The sequence below is a fragment of the Aptenodytes forsteri genome, unplaced genomic scaffold, assembly GCF_000699145.1.
Source record: "Aptenodytes forsteri isolate BGI_AS27 unplaced genomic scaffold, ASM69914v1 Scaffold15, whole genome shotgun sequence".
NCBI lineage: Eukaryota > Metazoa > Chordata > Aves > Sphenisciformes > Spheniscidae > Aptenodytes > Aptenodytes forsteri.
Window position 1 is genome coordinate 13,667,910 of NW_008795129.1, and position 23,176 is coordinate 13,691,085.

Below are 23,176 nucleotides of genomic sequence, written 5' to 3' on the forward strand. Positions count from 1 at the left end.
CACCGGCACCGGCACCGGCACCGGCACCGGCACCGGCACCGGCACCGGCACCGGCACCGGCACCGGCACCGGCACCGGCACCGACCCCTCCCGCCCCCAGCCCGCCGGCAGCATGGCTGAGGTGAGCCCCCTCCTCACCCTACATTCCCCACCTTTTTTTTGGACAAGACGAACGCCGTACCTCAGAATAAGCCCAACGACATCATCTATATAATCTATATACCATATTTATGTGTCGAGTTACTTTTGTGAGCAGAGCTCAATTAGATCCTGTGTTGAAGGTAGGAGCAATTAGGCTATTTGTACATAGGCAGTAATAACAATTAAATTTTAGGAACACCTGCTACTTTTAAGATCGTGGGTGTGATTCCCCCCCCACTCCCGTATGCTGTTACTGCTCTTCTTTTAACTCTATTTATGATCACAAACGTAAACGAGATCAAAACTGAAGGTTTGACGTTGGAGAGGAGGATGAAATAAGAACAAACCCAAATGCGTTGCCGTGAGTGCCAGAGCAGGTTTGAAGGTGTTACGCACCAAACTTCAGCCATGCCGCGCAGACCGCCCTTCCACGCCAACAGGAGCGTGGGTTTTAATATTCAAGTTGCCTTTGCTGTTTTCCCATTGAAGTTTCTGACACAGAAAAAAACCCTCAAATCAGAGCCTTGGCAAGGAGGGGGGATTTGGAGCCAGTGCCTCTGCCTCGATGCGTCGCGTGGCCTGGCCTTTCTTTCATGTTGTAAGGGTAGACATTTTTACCCTTTTAATTTCAGGTTTTCCCGGTAGTGTGAACTTATGTACTCCCCCACAAAAAAACCAATGTAACAAATGAAACGTGTCGTTTCGCTCTCAGAATTTTTTTTTTTAGAATTTTGAAAATTCTCGCCTTTAAACTCTTTGTGTTCAAATGGTGAGTAGGGGCCTGAACCATTTTTGAAGTAGCAATCCATTAGTTTGGGGGGGAGATACGAGGGCAGATTTTTAAGGTTGTGGGAGCTGTGCATCTCATTGCCTCTCCTCTGTGAGGCGAGGTCTCCATACATCCATGGCCGGCACTAACAGGAGAGCTGTTTTCCTATCCAAGTGAGTCCACCTCTGAGGTGCGATTATAAGGACATACCTGGACTTCAGATCGCAGCGTAGAGACGTTCCAGTCAGTTTTGAGCAAGCTTGAGTAATGGAAGCAATGTATCTGTGACAGCATGCAGCATCCCGCGGGCTGATTTATCTTGCTGCTTAGCAGATCAAGCTAACACCCAAGAAGTGGCCATACTGCCTCCACTTGGTATGATTGTGTTCTGTTGAAGGCTATAATGGAGGCTTATTTTAAGCTGTTTTGAAAAATATTGGTGGAATTTGGTGTCCAGCAACCAAGCTGGCAAAATCTGGCGTCAGAACTGAGCTAATGTCCCCTGTGAAAGGTTAAACAGTAGCATTTCCTGCAGAGGAAGGATTGGCTTGCATTGGCATTACTGGAGCTTTCAGATATGCTTATCTGCAAGTGATTTGCTAGCACTGTCTGCATAGAAAGCATAAACTAATCAGACTTTAGAGTGTAGAGAACTGGGGAAGAATTGAGGCTGAAATACTGGGCTTCCTGAATAGTTGATGTATTATTTAAACACTATCACAGTGATGATATTTTATAGACCTATCTTTAAAGTAGTTGTGGTACTCAATTACAGGAACTCTGACTGTTAAAGCACAAGTTATTTCAGTAAAATCGGGGGAGATCTGTTTGAAAAATAGCCTGCAACGTGCATATCATATGCTAGCAAGAGAACTGTTATTTCAGAAAATTTTGTCATGATTTCTTAGTAGCTGTTACACACTCAGTATATTGCTTTTTAATATTCTGGGGTCATAAGTGAGATGTTGAATTCCTCCAGTTTGTTGATTATATATCTCATTTCATTCAGGAAAAGTCTGGCAAACCATATCTAAAAGAAAGTGCATTTGAAGCACTGGAAAAAGACTTCCAAGAAGTCATCAATCTACTTCAGGGAGAAAAAACTCTGGAAAAATTCCGAATAGAATATGAGAAGCTCCATGCTGTTATGAAGAAGTCTCATGAAAATGAAAAGCGCCTCATGGAGAAATGCAGGGAGCTGAATACTGAGCTTGTGGTGAATTCATCTAAAGTAGCTGCGCTCACAAAGCTCTCTAAAGATGATCGGGGAACTATATCATCAATGAAGACGGTAAAGTTTTGAATAGAATTAAATATGATCTGCAAATTGTTAATGAAAAACATGGTAATAAGAAAAGCATCTACAAGAACACTTTATTTTTTGTAGAGAACTAGCTGGAGGACTAACTACAGAGGCGGCATCTCCAGTTCTTTAACCTCTGCTTTGCTACCAATCGCTTTGTTTGTTTAGCCTATTTTTACTAGTCCCAGTCAAATTCTGTGTTTATTTGCACTAAACCAACTCCATCAGATTTCAAGTACTCACTAATAGTTTTTGTTTAAGCTTTCCCTCTGTAAAATAGCACATTTCCAACTTAATATACAGTTTTTGAGACTGGATTCATTAATATTTTTGAAGTGCTGCTTGGATCTTAACTATTGCCAGAACATAAAAAATCTACTTACTTGCTGAAATATGGATTGTAGACCAGGGAAGTGTCATCAACTCATGTAAATAAATGTTTCACAGTGTTTTTGAAAAGAAATCCTATATAGCATCTCAATGTGATTTTACCAATTTACTCTGATGTGTTCTTTCTTATTATTGATTTGAACTCTGTCAAATCAAAGTGCTTGACTAGCTAAAAACAGTCAATGTTTTTAGCCTTACAGTGAGGTTTGACTACCAGAAACCTAAAGCTGCCAAATGATCAGAAGACTGTATTTTGAACTTTTTTCCTTCTGATGTTTTAAAAGCTTAGGCTGTGGAACCTAGACAGGCTTTAATTTAGCATTTAGTTGAGAAACCTCCATGCCTTACAATAAAGTGTTTTGTTCCAGTAAAATAAATTCAGTGTAACAATCCAGAGTGATCTATGAGCACTGTAGAAATAGAAGTTCTTTGAAATGAAGTTTCTTGCCCTTAGAATTAGGAAGAAAATACACTCAGAGTAAATATAAATAGCTGTGCTGTCATCCTATGGCTGCAGCCTGCAAGCCCATGGTACTGCTCAAAGCATCCTCAAGGAGGGGGAAAACTGTGTAGAAAATCTTGTTGATTTTCACTGCTGCTAATCAAAACCTGGTAGATAGGTGTCAGGAACCGCAATGATCCTTATCATTTTCTTTCTGCTATCACATGGCAATACTCTGAGTGTGAACAGCAGCAGAGGCAATCCTTCAAGACATTCCCAAGCTGAGAAGACATTGTCTTAGTAATGTCATAAAACTGAGGAACGGAAGAGTAGGAAAAATAAGAGCCTTTCCAATTTCAGCAGCTAATTGGAAGCTCGGGCAAGGTATGGTTTAACAATACCACCTACTATTGAACCAGCTAAGAGAACTTTCACTTTGTAGTGAAAAAGCTGCTTGACAATATGATCCTATTAAAAATGACATGCAATGCACAACATGTGACACTTCAATTCTAGTGGTGTCCTGTGGACCAAGTAAACAGCACTGATAGTTTTTCAGTTTGGTTATGAGACTTAGTCTTTCCCTTAAATGTTCAGGAATTATTTGGGTATTGTTTAAAATTTTCATGTCATGTTTTGGGGTTTTGTTTGGTATACCCTTCATATTTCATGTTCTCCTTTCTAAAGGGAAGTTCCATTGCAGCTGTACTATTTCACTACAATTTTACTAACATTCAAAAAATGTGTTTCGCAAGTGCCCAAGGCAAGTGTTGAGGAAAGTTCAAGTGCTAAAATAGCAAAGATTATATTCTTCAGCGCTAAATTAAACAAACAATCTGTTCCACTGTTTCATTATTTACAAAAGACAGGAGAATCCTGGTGGGGCTGTTCCTGTAAAAATGGTATAGTTGCTTCAAATTAAGGCCCTAAATCTTGGTGACTTGATGGGTCATCAGGGTAACAGGTGTACAGCCTTCCTCTTCTAGGTCATTGTTTCACATACAAATAAAAGTTGCAGAAGCAAAATTTTTCCCCATGTGAAGCCTTGTTGTAATCAGTAGGATTTGTTTAGGGGCAGGGGTTAACTACACAGATCAGTGGCTGGTAGGACCCAGGTCAATAATAATCAATAGCTGTTAAGTCTCTGATGGTTGTTCAGTGCTCTGTTTTGTAGTTTTAATAAACCGGACATAATAGTCTGCTGTTTACAGTCATACCAAAGGAGCAAAGTGCCAGGCTGAACACCAAGGGAATACAATTCTCTTGTATACTGATCAGGATACTGATCCACAAGGCAGCACTGGAACAACCCTAGAAGGGGAATTTATAGGAGCTTGTACTGCCCTGCTTGGATTTACCAGGTTTTCAATTTCCCGGAGTATCAATCCAATATACTAAGAAAGCTTTTCAGTAATTCTCATTTTCTGAGCAGTGAAACTGATGTGGTCTTTTGGGGTATTTAATGAAAATAAAGTAAGGCAGTCACACTTTATGAATTCTGCTTCACAATTTCCAGAGTTCCAGTACTTCTCCAAAAATTTTTGAATGATTCTAACTGCAAATATCCAGTGTACTTCCATCTTTAATTATACAACAGACTGCAATGCATGTTACCTACCTAACCATGTACTGCTGTCACCCAGTGATGCTGACATACTCTGTATTATTTCAGTTCCCCTCTCCACTGAGTAATAATGTGAATATTTTTTCAATGAAGGCTTCGACCATCAAAAATTTCCTCCTCTTTACTTTTGAATTTAAAGGAAGTAATCTGTTGATCTGCTATTCAAAGTAAAAGACACAACCAAGAAACAACTACAATGAAGCCCAGTTTTGCTGATGCTGAAGTCTGTAGGAAATTCTTATTTAGATTTTGCTTATTAATGGGGCCGTCATCTGTGCCTGCTAACCTTATTGATGAAAATTGGTTTTATCAATACAAATTCAATAAAATTGTTTTTACACATTGAAAGCAAGATAAAATTCAAAAAGCACAGCTTAGGGTGACCTGAAATCACTGCTTATCTGAATGGCCTCACTGACTTCAGGGGATCACTTTTACGAATACTGACCAGAACAAAATACTCACTGAAGCCGGTAAGACCTCTCAGAGGGCATATTGATTTTATTCACCAGTTCTATCCCCCGAAACTCCAGTTGCAATGATTTAATTCACCAATTTTAATCACAGTCTAATCAGCCAGCAGGAAGCTTTGATTTAAGTAATCAGCTTTAATCTTATTTTCCATTTGCGTTTTTCTAGAGAAAGGTTGGTTGCCTCTTATTGGTTGGCAAATCTGAAACATGTTTATTTACAGCTATATTTTATGCTTTTCTGCCAGTCAAGATGATACACTATGTCTCCATACCATTATTTCAGCCTAGCATGCATTTATTTAAATTTCATAAGTGAACATTTTTATGTAAGATAATAATGAATGAAAAATTTATTATTTACTAGATGATACTTAATACTTTATGTGTGATCATTGCTGCATTTGAATGGAATTTAGAACTCAAAATTCATAAAATGTAACAATTGACATTAATATTTAAAACTGTTTAAATATGCTTGATACATAAGTGAAATTAAAACTAAATTTTGAATTAAGTAATTTGTTAAGTAATGAAAATACTGTTTGTAGGTAGTGAATTTAATTGACTATAATCTCCTTCAGAATTTCTGAAGAAGTAAAGCCCACTGTTAAATTCTTTATTAATAGGCTGGGAAAAAAAAAGAAGAGCAAACATTCCTGATCTTTAAGCTCCAGATGGTTTCTCAAATTTGGATATGCTAAACTAGTTGAATAAATAAAATGAAAATATATTCCCTCTCCAGTTTGAAGAGGCTACAGATGTTATATTTTGTGTTAGCTTTTCAGCAAATTCTGGTAGCCTGTTACTTCTGCTAGTTTGATAGCTTGAATTTTTAGTTTAGGCAGTAAACAGCTAAGTATTATTTATTTGATTTAAAAGAGTTCAATAAATATAGTAACAATATACCGTAATATAGGTGTCATCATTTTGAATTTAGTGTTAAATAGGTTTTTTTTAGAACCAGAGATGTTAATTCCAATAAAGAACTGCTGTAAACAATTTGATATAAATTAAATTATTTGATACTTTTCATTGTGGAGTGTTTTTCAATTTTTTTTTCCCTGCCCCATTTTCATATGATGCAAGTAGGAGTTGACAGGGATATTATGGCCTGATGTAATGATGCTTTTGTCTGGCTTTGCTTGGTGAGACTCTAGAGCTAATGTAGAGTTGCACAGCCACACTTGGAGTCTAAATCTGTACAAGTCTATCAAGTCCAGAACTCCACCAGCAGCCAGCTGAGAAAAGAACATGAGAGAAAGGACATCATGCTGTGATTTTCAGCTCAGGGACTTCTAGTGTCAAAAGTAGTGTCTTCATTATTTACTGAGTCTTCGGGAACTTCTCTTCCAGTCCAGTCACTTTCTGAATCTATGCATTTTTTTAGCACAGGATTCCAGAACTGGTAGGAGCTTGGTTTGAACCTGTCAAGGAATAAGCCTGCTGTGTGATTCTTAAGGATCTGATTCAAGGGAGAGTCATGCAGAGGAAGTAAAAAAATCAAGTGAACCCTCCTCCCCTATCCTGTTTGTGGCTATCAAATCCTGGGCTTGTGAGAGGCACAGGAGTCTGTCATTCAAGTAATTCCATGTGCTGAAATTTGGCATAAGAATTGTGGCTTGTCTAAATATATAGTTAAAATCAAAATACACTAGGTCCTCACAGATGAAAATGAACAGAGAGGGAGAAAAGCCCAGAGTAATGTCTTTTTCTCATCCAAATCAAATTGGATGTTCATTGTCATAACCGCTAATAAGATTTTTACAGACATAAGTGAACTATTTAAGTAGATGGTAGCTTTGTGGGCACAGAATTTTCAGTAAATTTTTAGATATTAGTGGGACTCACACGACCAAAACCTCATAGAGTGAGATTTGATAAGGTTCAGATCTATGTGTTAAAGAAAATGTATTAGAGCTTTTGTGGTGTAAATTGACATATCCTGAATGGCTCAAAATGTTTGCTATACCCTTGTCCAAAAGAAAAGACAACTGGTAAAGAAAACTGTTGTGAATCTAAGCATGAAAAGGCATGAAAATCTATTTTCTTACTTAATCAAAATGCAAGGCAATTAATTTTTAATTTGTTGTTAATTTTCAACCCAATTTAATTTATGTAATTGTTTTCTATTTTGTTCCTAGGAGATTGAAAAGGCCTGGAAAATGGTGGATACAGCCTATGAAAAGGAACAGAAAGCGAAGGAAATGATTAATTCACTGCAAGAGGAAATTGCGCGCCTTACTAACTTAGTGGATCAAGGATCTGGACTGTCCCTGGGACAGGAGTACAAGTAAGTTTTCCCCAAGGAGGGGGAAAGCTTGGTCTGATTTTCTATCATTCTACACCTTGTTTAGCCATTTAGACACTAAAAAAACACTGGAGAGCAGAGAGAGAGGTCTCTTCTGCCTTTTACTTTTCTCATGACTGTACATTTATTGGTCTATGTGTTTATGCAGTGAGCAAGTACAGAATCAGGCTCTGAGTGAGTTCATTCAGCATTGGATTAAGCTGAGAGATCAAATAAAAATCAATATTATGCGCTTTCTCACTATCTGTCATATTGTTTTATCTGACTAGCATTTCAGCATACTCTGTCTTTGAGAATAGGATCCTGTCAACATTTTTACATATGATGGCAGCGGGGTCAAGTAGATAAGTCAAGGAAGCAGGAGACTTGATTTCTCTTCTGTTCCCAGCTTTGTTATAAGGCATTATCACTGTCTGTATTCTTGTTTGTATTTTATGTTTACACATTTTCATGACTATGGTTTTTTTTTTACTGAACACTTATGCAGCCCCTAGCATAGAGGGACCTAGCCTCAGGTGGAGCCTCTAGCTGCTACAGTGTGCAAATAATACTGATCCTCAGGAGCTGTTCAAAAGCCCTCCAAAAGCTAGTGTTTGTAGTATCAGGTCCTCAGACTGTGCTTGTGCTGTAAGATTAAGTGTAAACTCAAAGATGAGATTAAGTATATTGACCTTATGACGTGTGCACTTTCTATCAAGATTGCTGATGGTTGGTCCAGCTGGTTCTGGCTTGAAATTTTCACACTGGGTAAGGTATTTATTTATGTTATGCATTCAGGATATGTATGGGGGAAGCTTATCTCCCTATGCACTGTCTATCCAGGCTGCATAAAGAAGACTTGTGTCTGTGAGCAAGTCCTTTAGTGTGCTCAAATATTTCCCCTCCAAGGAATGTGCCGGCACATAAACCACCTGGATGCATGCGAAATCCACTCCTTCACCTTTTGGCCCTGAAATGTTCTGGACCTGTGTAACAGGTTTCCTTGGATCTAAAAGCTTGGTCATTAAGACTTCCCCTAGTATAACTCTCCCTAAAGGCAGCTCTCTGTGGCTGCTTTTTGCATTTTCCTGCAAGAGCCAGGAGCCGTTACTTTGCCAAGACCTCACTCCTGCCGTTTCCAGCTGCTGCCCAGGCTGCTGAGACCTGCCTGCTTACAATTTCTTCTTAGATTTCCCTGTGTATTGCCATCCAGTTCCATGCTTAAATACTCTGTCCAGTAACAAGGCCATGGGACTAGACAACTCCTTTGCAGGTTTTCAGCCCTATAGGGATGAAAAACCTTTAGTCTTTTAGAACTATAAGGCTGGTTTTTAAGGTTGGGCTTGAACCCGCACTGCTTGGACTTTCTCTCAGATTGTAAATGTGTCCAAACAGGGAATCTGTTTTGTTGTTACATTAGATGACTGTTAGACATAACCCAGTTAGGTTCCCAGTCAGGTAAGCTGGAGAGAGACTAGTTGCAACAACGTAACATTTCTGGTCCCTGAGTAATTTTTCAATGGGCAGAGAAGAAGGAATTTTGTTCCCTGTTACCTTTTTGGGAAACTTAAGGTTTCTTCAGAGCCATGAGGATGTGATATAACAAGAAAGAGTGATTTATTGGACTAGGTTAGCTTTTAAAGCTGCCTATGTTGATGGGGACTACGATCACAGTAGATAGAGCATATAATTCAATTGACCAGCAGAGCCTTAATCCAAGAGGCGTTTAAAATAAAACAAATTACTTTTAAATCCTGTTTCTCACAAAAGATCTTGCTCTGGCATAGGAGGAAGAACAGAAAGGGCCTGTTACACTGTTTGACTATTATTTCCTTGCTTCCAGTATCCGGGATTTGCTAAAACTTAAAGAAGAGATAACAAAGGAGCGAGACCAACTCTTGTCAGAGGTTGTGAAGTTACGTCAAAGTCTAACTCAAGCCACAGAGCTGCAGCAGGATACAGAGAGGGCAAAAAACGAGGCAGATCAATCCGTTACGCAGGTCTGTACAGATCACCAGGTGGTGACTTTAGGCTTTGTCCTGAACCATTCTCCACTCTTGCAATTGATCTCCATTGACTAGTATGCTACTACCTGTTCTTTCACATCTCAAACATTTTCAGGAGTGCTCAGAAAGGAGTCTGTTGTGAATGATTTTTATATTTTTCTCTGCTTCTAGGCTATGTCCTTTGCAAAGTGTATTGTCATGTACCAGCTGCTTCCATAGCTTCCCAATACCCTGAATGAGGCCAAGGTTCCTTTGCCTGAATCATAGTTATCTTTCGTACTGGAGATGTGTTTCTTTTTCTGCGCTGTAAATCCTTATGCCTCCAAAGAACCACTTAGAACATAGACCTGGAATGGAGATCCTAGGTCCCTTGCTGTTGGCAGTGGTTGCCATATGATGCCATACCATCATTTTTAAGAATGTATTAAATTCTGACTTAAAAACTAATTAGGCTGTTTTCTCCCCTACTGCTTATGGGAAGCTTTTCCAGAACCTCACTTTTCTAATGGTTAGAGACCTCCTACTTTCTTCTTCACACTGATTCCTGCCTACTGTTTTTCAGCTTACATAATTTTTCACCTCACCAGTGTCTGTAGAGAGAAGTCATATTCCATCTCAGCTTTACTTTTTTTGTCTCCTCTTTAAGTTAGGTTCTCTGTTTTTCTGACCATCTGAGTAGACAGTTCTTCTTTACTGATCAATATATATAGCTTCCTTTAAATGTTTATAGCAGCTAGAGATAGAGAGAACTGAGGATCAATAGGATACCTACTGAATGGGGAGAAAGTAGAAAAGGATGGAAGGTAGGATACAGAACTCTGATACATCAAAATATAAAAACATAATAATGAGGAATAAAGGAATTTAAAGCAGAATATAAATAGGGGCTGAAGCAAGACAACAGGAGAAAGGAAAAGTAGAAAAGAACACAAAAACAAAGAACACAGAAGAGATGGAAGCAGCATTTAGCTTACATTTTTTTATTAATCACAAATAGGAAAGTAATGATCGGCCTAGGTTTCATGCACAGAACTAGTTTCTGTTTCTAAAGCAGATGGTTAGGAATGTATTACAAGAGAATACATATCTGCTTTTCTGACAGCATTGTGGGCATGGGAGAAAAGAGAGAGGATTGAAACTCCCGTCAAAACTCATTGAATCTTGCCAGCCTTAATCTTCTGATACTCACGTCATCAGACCTTAAATTTATGGGATTGTTACAGCATTTGTAACCACCTCCCATTTTCCCAGTATGAAATGATTCTCCACTTCAGACTGCTTAAATGACAATGTCTTTTTGAAGATCCTGTTGAAGACCTAGTCAGTTCTGGCAACTTTTCATCTGTGAGCTTAGAGGGAGAGGAATCTTTAAGCGAAGAACATCTTTCAATTGCTGGTCCCTGGCTGAACTGAATATTTCCATGTGGATCACCCCCCTGTGTCTCCTCTCTGCTGATTCTGCTCCATCACATTTTTGGGGAGGGAGAGAGCAGAAGTCACAAGACAGTCTATTAAATATGAGAGAAAGCTCCTCTTTCAAAGTTCCCGCAGAGGAACTTTGAGAGCAGAAAGATTGATAGCAGTTGTGAAAATGAACACTGGTCTGACATCTCCCTCTTTCCTTTACTATCAGTGTAATAAGTGTTTCTGCTGGTGAGATAGAAAAATCAAAATAAAAATCCTTGCAATACAACATCAAGCCCAAATTAATTTTAACACTGCGTTCAGAAAGTAGCACTTTACAAGTAAGTAACATACAGCTGAAAATACATTTGTGCCACTGTATCTCCAGGGGAATGCTTTTATGTCTGAACTGTATCAGACCCTTCTGTGTGGGTGAACTGACTGGTGCTTAACAAATTTTTGTCATCATTAAATAGGTTCCCTCGTGCAGGATTTTTTGTTCAGTCGCTACAGAACATACTTACTTCTGAGAAGATCTGGCATATTCCATGTAGTAGTGGGTACAGTAGTATAGAAGCTGTTGTTTTCAAAATCAAGCATAGTAGAAGAAGAGGTGAGAGGCCTTGTTTTCCTGAATAAAAGGCAGCAGAACTTAAACTTTTGTCCTCTCTATTATTACAGCTTCAGCAAGAAATCCAGCTGCATCAGAATGAAGCATCAAGAGAGGCTCGAAAGAAGGAAAAAATGGAGAAGGAGCTGAAAAATCTTCTAGCTGAAATGGATAACAAGCAAGCTGAGATCAAGAATTTACAGCACCTTATACAGAAGAGCAAAGAGGAACAACTGAAAATGGAACAGCATCTCAAAGATCAGAAGGTAGGGTACATGGCACACTGTATTCATCAGGTCTAAGATTAGGGTCAGATGTCAAAATAAGAAGAAAATGGATTTTCCTGAAGGGAGAGTGGGGGAGATTATTTTAAGTCAATAAATTTTAATAAATACTTATTTTTATATAAATATTACTTTACTAATAAATAAATATGTAAAGCTTGCTGACAGATTCCAGATAGATTTCCTGACAGAAATCAGTAGTGGATCGCAATGATATTGTTAGATACCATCTTGAAAAGATCAGAGCAAATGAGACAAAGTCTGTGAAGAGCATGGATGATCTAACGATAGTAACAGGAGACTGCCAGGTTGGAGCTTCTGACATGTATTGACAGTTTTGCCACTGATTCACTATAATGGCATTGGTAAAGTCATTTTACCTCCGACCCTTTCTTTCTTCTCTGTCACAATAATTTTTATCTACCTCTCAAGCTTGTGGAAGAGGTTCCGTGAAAGGGCAGAGAACTGTCTTTGTAAACATTTTTGATTGATTTTCCCCATTCTGTTTCTAAAAACTTTATCTGGAAATGTCCTAACATAGTGTTCTGCAAGTGTTTGAATTTTCAGGTTTTCAGTCCATTTCCCCTGACTTAGAGAAACTCTCAGAGAAGCAATTTCAGTAAATGGCTGCGGAGATCTCATCACTGTAAAACAGTCCTACCTCAAGGGAAACTTCTTTGGGAGTTGTGTGTATTTTGTAAATTTATGACTTTTACTGCTTTTTCTTCCCTTCAGGTCCCTGAATTTGTGAAGGTAGAGGTCTGTGACAATTTTTTGTCGACATAGCGTCTTAGTAAAATACTTCACATAAAGAGATACAGCAAAGACTTGATTATTTCTCTGAATATCACTGATTTAATGCAGCTTTTGAAGGCAGCTCCATGATCTGCCAGGACAATCACATTGTTTTTAAATAGGATAACTACAATTCCTGGTTCTGTTCCATTCTTCCTCCTCCTTTCTATAGTCCCTTTCAACCTTTCCAAGTGCAGATTTTAGGGGCATTCAATTGTCCAAACTATCCTGGAAACCAATAGTTCACATAAAGTGCTGTGCCTAGGCTAATTAACCAGACTACTGCCCTGTCTTTGTTGCCTGTGCTGGCTTGAAGGTGTCTGTGGAGGCCCTGCATTGTCTTTTGCAAAAAGTCTGTCCAAAGTACAGGCTATCCAACTGTGCAAGAGTCAGAGTAGAGATCTGCGAGAGAAGGTGACTCAGCTATTGCAATGTCATTGGGTTATTGTTTCTCAACTGAATTGTAGCTGGCTGTGATGCCTACTCTTATTCCACTGAAATTTCTAATAAAGTATCCTTGCTTGCATGACAGTGAAGATGGTTTGATACAGCTACTATAGGCTTCATCCCACCCATGTCCAAGTGTCAATAATGAATTGCCTGAAACAGAGTGTTATCCTGACATTTGCAGCACAAGAAACAGTATTCCTTGTTTTTACGTTGTCTTTGCTTCTGCATGCATTCAGAAGAGGGAGATTCCACTTCTCTTCCTTTAATCTTTGTTAAGGGCTTAGTACACATTGACTTCATTGGTTTATCATACATTAATGCTTGAAGTGAAAAATATCATGATTGTTCTTTCCTTACTTATGGAGTAATATCTGTTAGGGGAAGTCCCATCAAGCAGAAGAAAAGACTGGCAGCTCCAATATTGAAGTATATGTTCTCCATAGAAACCATGAAACTGCTGTTCCGGGCTTTTGACTGAAGACAAATTAGAGAGGAAAACGGTTGTGTCCTGGTTGCAGCCAACCATGTACCCAGAGAAATTTTATCAGCATATTAATGTAGGATTTGCTTGCTAAGAAACAGAGCTCCCCTGCCCTCTGCTGATTGAAGTAATTTGAATCTCATACTCATTTTCAGTAATTATATGTAGCAAGTTGTTGTGTTACGTGATGCTTGCCAAATGCCTAACAAGTAGTAAAATATTTATCTACCACCTGCAAGAGAGACCTGCTAAGCTTCCATAAAAAAAATGACACTGGCTGTGTTATTCATTAGAAATTATAATTTCCCCTAGACAATATGAACATGTATCATATTTCACATTAGTAATTTCATCAGCAATGAAGAGTGGTTTTTAAGCAGACAACAATCTGTAGCAGCTTTTATCTCCTGAAGAGATGGAAGGTTCTGTCTTCATGTATATGTAGATACTGTAATGAGGTTAAAAAGAATTAATAGGATTGTTCTTTAATCTAACAGATCTTGAATGAAAAAGCTGGTAAGGAACTTGAGCAATTTCAGATGAGAAATAATAAGCTCATGCAAGAGAGTGAGCAGCACAGTGTGATGTTTGAAGAGGTGATGCAGGACATCCACCAGAAGACAGCAGAACTGAAAGTAAGTACCAGAAGGTGCATGCATCCTATCAGCCATATCACTCTGATGGCAGTGTTACCACCTGGGACAGGGATGACCTCAGTTCTTGTACTGATAGTTCCCTATGGATAGTTTTGGGGGAAATCTGAGGAATTTTTAGGAATAGATCTGGCTGTCACTGGATGCCATTCTTTCTTTGGCAGTACCATGGTGCAGTCTCCAACCCTATCACCTGACATTGTAGCATCTGTCCTGCTGGAGAAGCTGTGTTTCATAAAACACATAAATCAAAATGCTCAACACATTGGTTATAAAGGATGCATGGTACTTTTGACAAGCATAAGATCTTTTTTCGATTGTGAGATCTTCAGATAAGAGCAACGCCTTACTTTCTTACAGTGATTAACATAATCAGAATGTTGCCAAAACCCATTGAAAAATGTTAATAAATTATAACAGTTGTATTTTGTTAGGCAGACTGGAGTATATTTTTCTTACCTATTTGAGAAACAAATTACTGTCTTTTCCAGGTTATCTGGTTTTATCATTACTTCTAGCAATACCATTATTATTCAAAACTTTACAAACAATGTGTTCAAATGTGACTTACATTTGGGGCCCTAGAGTGTCAAAAGGAGGATATTGATTCTATGATCTTATCCTAACTTCAAGAAAAGTTAATGGAACTTGTAGAGTCATGCACACGGACTTCTGGGAACAAAAAAAATAGAAGATACTGCCCAGTTAGTAATTAAGCCAATTGCTAAAGCTTCTAAGAGCCCCAGTCATGATCTGAGATGCCCTTTTTGTAGGCACTGTGCATGCAGTTTCATCCTGTAGTGTGCTGAGTGCCTCCACTATGGTGTTGGGCAACCCAAACTGTGAAAGTATTCATAAATCTCTTGAAGGTTATTGTCAATAAGAATTGAGGAGATTCACATCCTCCCAGAGGATACTCACATAGCAGGATTCACCATCTTACAGAATCAGTATCTGAGGCTGTAAGTGGAACACTGTAGTCTGTGATGGCTGTAAAACCTAACAGTGGCACTGAATTATATGAGGGAGTTATATTTACTTCTTAAAAGGAAAGAGACAAATTTCTGTTGTGATTATTGGTTGTGTTTCTGGTAACCAGTTCCTTAATTTTTATGCAGTGTTTTGATTGATTATTTTCTCCTCTGATTGTGTAGCAAATGAAATGAACTCTACATTTTGCTTTTTCTTTAAAGCCATAGGTTATAAAAGAGATGGGGATAACAGATATCTGCTATTAGGGACATACAACCAGACCACACTACAGATATTTTTCTCATTACAGTCACTGTCCCTAATACTTCAAAGGAAATTAGAGCTGCCTGTGTTTAATCTGCAGGACTAATTGGGTAGTGCTGTGTGAGGTTTGCAGCTGGGTATTCTTTATTGATCATCTTCAGCCCTAAAGCATAAGATTTGATTATAATTTTCCTTACCCTAGCTGGCTTTGTTTAAATTATTTTTAATATTGTTCAATTAGCTAATTATCTTTTCTTGGGCAACCCGCAGCACTTACACCTTTGCTTCCTGAATTTCATGGAATAAGTATATACTGAGTACAGAGGCATTTTCTTTCTGTGGATACTTTCTCTCCCCTTTCCTTGTTCCTGTTCTGTAGGCCAGAGATGATGAAGTGACTCAGATGCGCCTTGAAATTTCAAAGCTGAACAAAGTAAGAGATGTTCTCCAGAATAAGCTGCGTGTTGCAGAGGAGCAAAAAGTTGATGCAGGACATGAGAGAAACACCCTAAAAAATCAAATATCTGGACTGGAGAGAGGTAGGTGCATAATTGATGGATGGATCTGTCTTCTGATTCATAATTTATTCATTCAGGGTGCATCCTCCTGTTAGGATCATTCTTCTTTAGTGTCTAGTATGAGACTGTATAAATGACAGTTGGAATCTACAGCAGCATTTTAAAAACCTTGTAGGGTTACAGAATTTTCATAATGTAGCATGTGTGGGGTGAAAATACAACAGACATAACTGAACTTTGTTGTGTGCCAATTTGTGCCATGTCACATAGAGAGTCATCCCCAATGCACCTTCATTGCTCCTGCACTGACCTGTGAGAGAGATGCAATCTCAGAGCTTACTGAAATCAGACATGGTTAGGGGACACTTTTTTTCCTGCTTTGATCCTGCTGAATAGTTACAGCCTGGAAATGAATATGTGCAAGCGAGCTGATAAACTTAGTTCTGGTACGTTTAGGACTTCAGTGGTCAGCGTGGCTACTAGAGCTGTCCAAGTATTGACTTTGACTTGCTAGCAGATCTGGAAAACTTTAAGAAGGAACTTTCAACATTTTTGCCAAATGGAAATTTTGGAAGAAAATGCCTTGGGTCTAACAAAATATTTTGTTTAACTTTAAAAAACAACTTTGGGGGTATTTTTGAGTATTAAAAACCACTTTCTTTTTTTTTAACTTTAAAATGCAAATAAATTTCAAAATAAAATATGCTTTGAAATAAAAATAGACACACTTCCAAAGTGATTTTCATCAAAAACAGTTTTATGGGTTTGCTTTTTTTTTTTCTGAAATAATATTATGAAGTTGGCAAAACATTTGAGTTGATGAGACTTCACTTTTTGGGGCAGAAAAAACCCCTTTGCTAGAAACTTCATCTAGTTCAAGTTGATATATACTGGCATAAATGCCTCTCTCTGCTCTCCCTTGTTTCTAGCTTGTGTCCTGAAGAGACTGCATGTATGAGATATGAATCCTTCCATATAACTGTATTTATGGAAAGTCGTGTGTGTTTTTCATGTATCTCTGTGAGGGTGGAAGAGCTTTCCCACAAGCGTTTTGCTAGCACTGCTTAAGGTCATGCTCTTTACTAGAAAGGAGGAACTTAGGAAATTCAGATCTGTACTGGAATGCCTGAGAATGGCTGCTAATAACATGTCTTTTCGCAATATTTGAGATATCTTAGCACTCCAATGTACTGCATTTCCTGAATTGCAGTGTTAGTGTAGCAGGTTTTAATTAATTTTAAAATTAATTATAGTGAAATATAGTGAAAACACATCCTTCAATTTTTAATATCTTTTTAATAGTATGTGATGTAGAGTGTTAATCTTGACCCATAACAAGTAGTTTTAACTCCACTGGAGCCAGTAGAATCTCACTGCTTCAAAGGAGAACTGGATTTCACATAGAGGGATTAGAATAATTCTGAAAATCCTTGTTTTTGAAAGTGCCTGAGTTTTTGGATGCTTACAATGAAGCTTCTTAAAAGGCTCTGATTTTCAGTGTGCTCCGTGATTTCTGAAAATACAACTTCTTCGTCGTATCTTGGTTTGAACACCCAAATAGAATAAGTCCTCATACCATTAATTACTGTGCGTGAGTTCTTCTAAGTTCTTCTAAGTACCCAAGTAAGTATTAACATTACTAGCTGATACCTGAGGTTGCAAAACCTGGTCATAGCTAATTGAACTGTTTATGTAATGTTAAGGCTTTTTAAAAGCCCCCTAAGTTGTTTCTGAATTTTTAGCAGCTGTACAGTTTGAACCCAGGATTTATTCTCTTTCCTCCTTTTCTCTAGGGTTGGAAGCTGCCAAAAAGCAGGCGGAGATTGACAAGAAAGCTATAGATGAGCTTGTAAGGGAAAGAGATATGCTAAGCAAGGTGAGCTTGCACTGGTAATACCGATAAACAAATCTCACGGCTTGAGAATGAAACGTCCGTAGTTTAAACACTCACAGCGACACAGAAATGTTGTAGAATAAATAACATTAAGTAAAGCATTCAGAATTCCTTAAGCAGATGCTTACACTGCTTCTTTTCTGTGCATTGAAATAGCATTAGTACTCATAAACACACAAAAGATTTCTAAGTTTTAACATATAAACTGTCAGGGAGTTCAAAAATGCTACTTGTGTTCACCTTTATTGCAAACCCGTTATTTGATACCTAAAGAGTTCATTACATCTGAGCTTTTACACTCTGTAGCATATGAAGTTTAATATTAATCTAGGCAAACCTAGTCTTTGCTAGTAAAAGAACAAACCAAAATGGTGATGCACCATGTAGCAGCTTGGCAGGCTGTGTTAATACTAATCCTTGCTTTTAGGTCCATTTCTCATACTGATCATTTTCCATCAGCCCAAGGTTCTTGTACTGCAGGATAGCATCTCATGTTTATGGGCATTCCTGAAGTGTAATCTAGTAAATTCAATGCTAAAGATGATTTCTGAGGTGCTTTACTTGATATAGATTCACTGTCCTGTGTCTTGACTCTAGCTCAGATTTGGCAGGTAACAAATACCTGTTTTGTATAGGGAAAGAAATGTCAAAGTAGGACCAGAAGGGGGATTTTGTAAAGATGATATCTTGTTTTCTGTTTAATCCTTATGCATAATTTTAAACCAAGCTTGGTTAATTTACAGTTTGAACTTGCTATTTAGGATATGAGAAGGAAGGGTATTTGGCTTTATTATTTATTTTACTGGCTATTGGTATGTTTACAGTCTAAATGCCTTAAAGCTGGTAAGGTTTTTCCAGTCATTAGTTATATCCACTTGTAAACAATGCTATCCATTTTTTTTGTGATGCAGGCAGTAGGTGCTTTATGATATAGATTCACTGTCCTGTGTCTTGACTCTAGCTCAGATTTGGCAGGTAACAAATACCTGTTTTGTATAGGGAAAGAAATGTCAAAGTAGGACCAGAAGGGGGATTTTGTAAAGATGATATCTTGTTTTCTGTTTAATCCTTATGCATAATTTTAAACCAAGCTTGGTTAATTTACAGTTTGAACTTGCTATTTAGGATATGAGAAGGAAGGGTATTTGGCTTTATTATTTATTTTACTGGCTATTGGTATGTTTACAGTCTAAATGCCTTAAAGCTGGTAAGGTTTTTCCAGTCATTAGTTATATCCACTTGTAAACAATGCTATCCATTTTTTTTGTGATGCAGGCAGTAGTGTTTTAACTTCAAATCAGAAAAAGCACTATTTAGTAGCTCTGTTAGAGATTTTTTTAAAATCAGATTTGAGGCTCAAGTATTTCAACTGAACAAATTAGATAAGGGGTAATAACATTGGGAAGTCTATAATCCATTTAGACAATGGCATGTTTTTGTCATCGTGGTGGCAGTATTGCCTTTTCAGCTCAAGAGTCATTATTTTGTGTTCCATGTAGAACTTGGTCAAGGCTACCAATGCCACTCAGAAGCAGATAAATTTGGTGAAGCTCCATGAACAGTCGAAGAAGAACTTGGAAGAAGAAATCCAAAATTACAAGAATGAAGCTCAGAAACAAAGGAAGATTATTTACCAATTGGAGAAGGAGAGAGATTGTTTCATCAATGAAACCAGTGAGCTCAAACAGAAGGTAGGAACAGCTTTTTGTGCACGTGGTCCTTTCCTGTCTTATTCTCAAAACTGTAAAGATGATATATTCATTTCCTAATGTGCCAGTGGGAGGAAGCTTAGACCAGTGGTCTTCACGCAGCTTAAAAAGATTTCTTCTTGTCAGTGCATATTGCCTGCTACTGTTTCAGGTCTCTCTGGGGAAACCTCATCAATGGGTGTGTATTCTATGAGACTTGGAGTACAGCTATGTATCTCTCTTACTCAGCGATCATTTGGGAAATGAAACTGGGGCTGGAGTTCAAACCAAGGCCTCTGACTTCTTATACTTGAGTCCCACAATTGAAACTCTCATATGCAGTAGGAAATTACTCTTTGATTGTTCTGTCTTATCTGCAAAGGACCTTATCTTGCATACTTCTGGTGTCCTCAAATTGAGGCCAGTAAGAGCTGACAGTGCTCGACATCTTTGTAAGAGACTTAGCATTTGGAAGGATTACTCCCAGTATGTGAAAACATCTGAACATGTGCAAGCTAGTCTGCAAAACAGAAATTTTCCAGGAATAGCTGCAGAGAAACACTGCATAAAATTTGTGTTGCCTGCTGTCTATTATTATGTACAACTTTATTCCTGATGATATACTCAAGAACATAGTTGTAACATGTTCCATTAATTGCTGAAGATCACATTGAAGGGCCCTCCAAGAAGCTCATTGATTTACTGGGATAAGCTTTCAAGCTGTTTCAACCCACAAGTTATTTGCTATCTTTTCACTTTAAAATTATCCTTTCCAACTTCATGTGACCAGGGGCTTTTAAATAATTTTTTGAATGGTATATGCTCTCTTGTCTGGAATACCTTTTGTCATTTCCTTGGAATAATATTCCTCGAAAGTGAGATTTGTCTTTGTTACAAAGTCATATTTTGCATCTTTCCCTCATAGTGCATTTCTAACAGTATAGATATGAGTTAAGAACATTGTAAACTAGGGCCAGGGAGTAATTCATAACACTCAGAACTACAAGGCTCTTGCTTTCAATTCTGATTAGGGTAGCTCACAATATTTTGAGGGTGAAAATGACAAATGTTTGCTTGTTTACTTTTTCTTTTTTCCCCTGCCACTTCGGGTGCAAATTTTCTGTCACTTCTTATGAGGCAGAGCCTCAGTAAATGGGTTATGACACTTGAGCTGTTTGTATAATGATGCCTGCGCTGTGATTGCAAATTTCCGAAGGACTTGCATGCTTCTGTGGTTCACTAAAGGGGCAATTCCTGACTCAGCTTGCAGGTGAAGAGCAGCAGGAGCAGTTCTGAGCACGGGAGTATGTGAGACAATAGTCTTGTCCCTGCAGAGGTTCCTTACATGAGATTACTCATTGTTTAGAAGGATAAGACAGGGCAAAACACAGGGTAGAAGCAGGACATAGCATCAGGATTATTATATCCACTAGGTAATATTTAGGTTCACTGTTTGACCTATGCAGATGGGTAACTTGAGAAACTGTGGCAAAACTACAGGAGCCATTTCACAGCTGGTGGGGAATGAGCTATTGATGGGCAGTAATCATATGGCCAGTCAGTGCTCTTCTGTCACCTTTTACCATCAAGCCAGCTCTGAAGGAGCTTGCTGCACACCTTCTGAATTGTGTAAGAGCTGGTAAAGAGCCAAACCCATCTAGTCCAAAGACTTCTTGGAACTCCTGCAAGGCAGACAGAGCCATGCTGGCTCTGAAAGCTGTCTGGTTATTTACAGCAGGACAGAATCTATAGAGCTGCAGAATTCCTCTTTCAAAATCATCATTTACTACTGAGTAACTGATGAACAGAGTCAGCAAAGTTATATCCACAGCAGTAAAAGATTTTAGTGGTGAGAATTCATGCTAGACTTGCTCTTCTAATTATTGGCCTGGCTGACTGCTCATTTGTACCATTTTTAAGCCAGTGTCACTTGTTGAATAGTCTTACTTCTAGATTAGCCAGCACAAATGAGAAAAAAATCTGGCTCTTTGCTCTTTGTTGTGTAGCCTGTATTACTGAGCTACAAATGTTAGTAGAATATTTCTTTTTTGAATTGAAATTCTTAGATTATGAAATCTTAGTTTTCCTGAGGAAGGTTTAGGCTGCTGAAAAGGAAGCAGTGAAGTATACCCTTCAGTCTCACCTGAAGTGTTCCCTAACTGCGCCTTATAAGAGGTCACAAAAACAGTCTCTAATATGTTGTTTTTTCAAAAAAAGCCATTTACAATGTTAAGTTTACAGTTTAACAACATATCCAGGAAAATTAAAAAACATACGTCCTTTTTTAAATTTGCATAATCTTTTGGAAAACCTAATGCTCAACAGGCATATCATTAAGACCATGGCAGCACTTCTAGGAGTGGTTAAATAAAAGTAAGCAAATAAGGATGGCACCATTTCTGAGATCTTGAGTAGGTTCACTGAACTAAACAGGTAACCAACAGTAGATGATAGTTAAGTGTACAGATAAAAAACCTGTGAGGGTACAGAAGAAAACTATGAATATCTAATACTTTCTGCTTAGCTTTGGCCCCTCATTGCCAAATCTGAGAGGTGTAGTTTGCTATCAACTCGATCAGAATTGAGGATGCTCAGCCTCCCACAGGGCTCTGTTGGGAAACGTTGCATGTATCTTTTCTGTATTTATAAAGGAGAATTATTTGGGTTTAATCATTCCTGAAAAAGCAGAGTCAGCATCCAGGCTATGAGCACAACTCAGAAAACTTAGTCCACAAGCTTTTTGCACTTATATTGTATCAAAACCAAGTAAAAGACTTACAAATGCAGTGACCTACTTTCAAATCTTGCTCCAGCCTATGATCACCATAGTGCCGATAGAAAACATGCCTTATTGATTTCTTCTCCCTGCTATTACTATTGGTAGGTTGTTTTAACAGAAAAGGAAAAGGCAGGAGTAGGTTATAAACTGGGACTGTGTTTTTCTATTGCACTGTAAGCACTTCCTGGGATCCTCTGCAGTCAGCTACAAATGTGCTGGAATTGTATTCCTGCTGCTGTAATAAAATTTTCTATATTTAGCTATCCCCTATCTTCAAAGTTGGTTGGAGGTACCTGGTAGAATGATCAATTAATTAAGCTCCTGCCCCATAATTAGACCTCACAAAGCTTTACTGCTAAGCAAGGGACAACATTGTTGACTTCAAACTTTGCAGTTATTGACTATTTGATGTAAACATTTTTTTTTTTTTATTATTCTACTTTGACATATGAACATAAATCTTAGCTCAAACTGCTACCTTCAAAAACAGAGTTAGGAGAACTGGGTATGAAATGAAGTTGTAAAAGGACTTCTCTTCTGGATTTTGTCCATGTGATTCCTCAGCTTTTTCTTTAATGTTTGATCTTTTTCCCAGCTTTAAGGGTGGCATTGTTTTCTCCCCAGGGCAGTGAACCTGAAAAAATATGTTCTTGATGTGTGTACTCCTTAGTTTTCTTTTTATTTCTTTTAATCTTCTTTCTTTGTAATGCTGGATTCTGTTTGAATACTGCTTGTTTGTGCTCCTCAGTTTTCAACTTCATACAGCAGGAGGAAGGTTCTTCTGTTTTAAAAAAATAATTAGGAAGCCCATCATAATGATTAGCAACTATTTGTATTTTTGCTCCTTTAATGTAGTAATTCTTATGTATTGTTATGGTGGTAACTTTAATAAAGGTGTCTACAAAATTTTGTATTTTTGTTTATTGGTACTGCATGTGATCATCTTCTT

General features: G+C 38.1%; 1 protein-coding gene across 1 annotated transcript in view; it reads left to right on the plus strand.

Annotated features, from left to right (window-relative positions):
* Positions 1-112: 112 nt before the first annotated feature.
* CFAP58 (cilia and flagella associated protein 58) overlaps positions 113-23,176 on the plus strand; it is a 58,896-nt gene continuing 35,832 nt past the window's right edge. The window contains exons 1-9 of the mRNA XM_009277851.2: positions 113-121; positions 1,920-2,201; positions 7,284-7,432; positions 9,273-9,429; positions 11,521-11,715; positions 13,957-14,094; positions 15,728-15,887; positions 17,660-17,742; positions 19,260-19,451. Coding sequence (XP_009276126.2) covers positions 113-121; positions 1,920-2,201; positions 7,284-7,432; positions 9,273-9,429; positions 11,521-11,715; positions 13,957-14,094; positions 15,728-15,887; positions 17,660-17,742; positions 19,260-19,451 — 1,365 coding nt within the window. The remainder of the gene's footprint in view (positions 122-1,919; positions 2,202-7,283; positions 7,433-9,272; positions 9,430-11,520; positions 11,716-13,956; positions 14,095-15,727; positions 15,888-17,659; positions 17,743-19,259; positions 19,452-23,176) is intronic.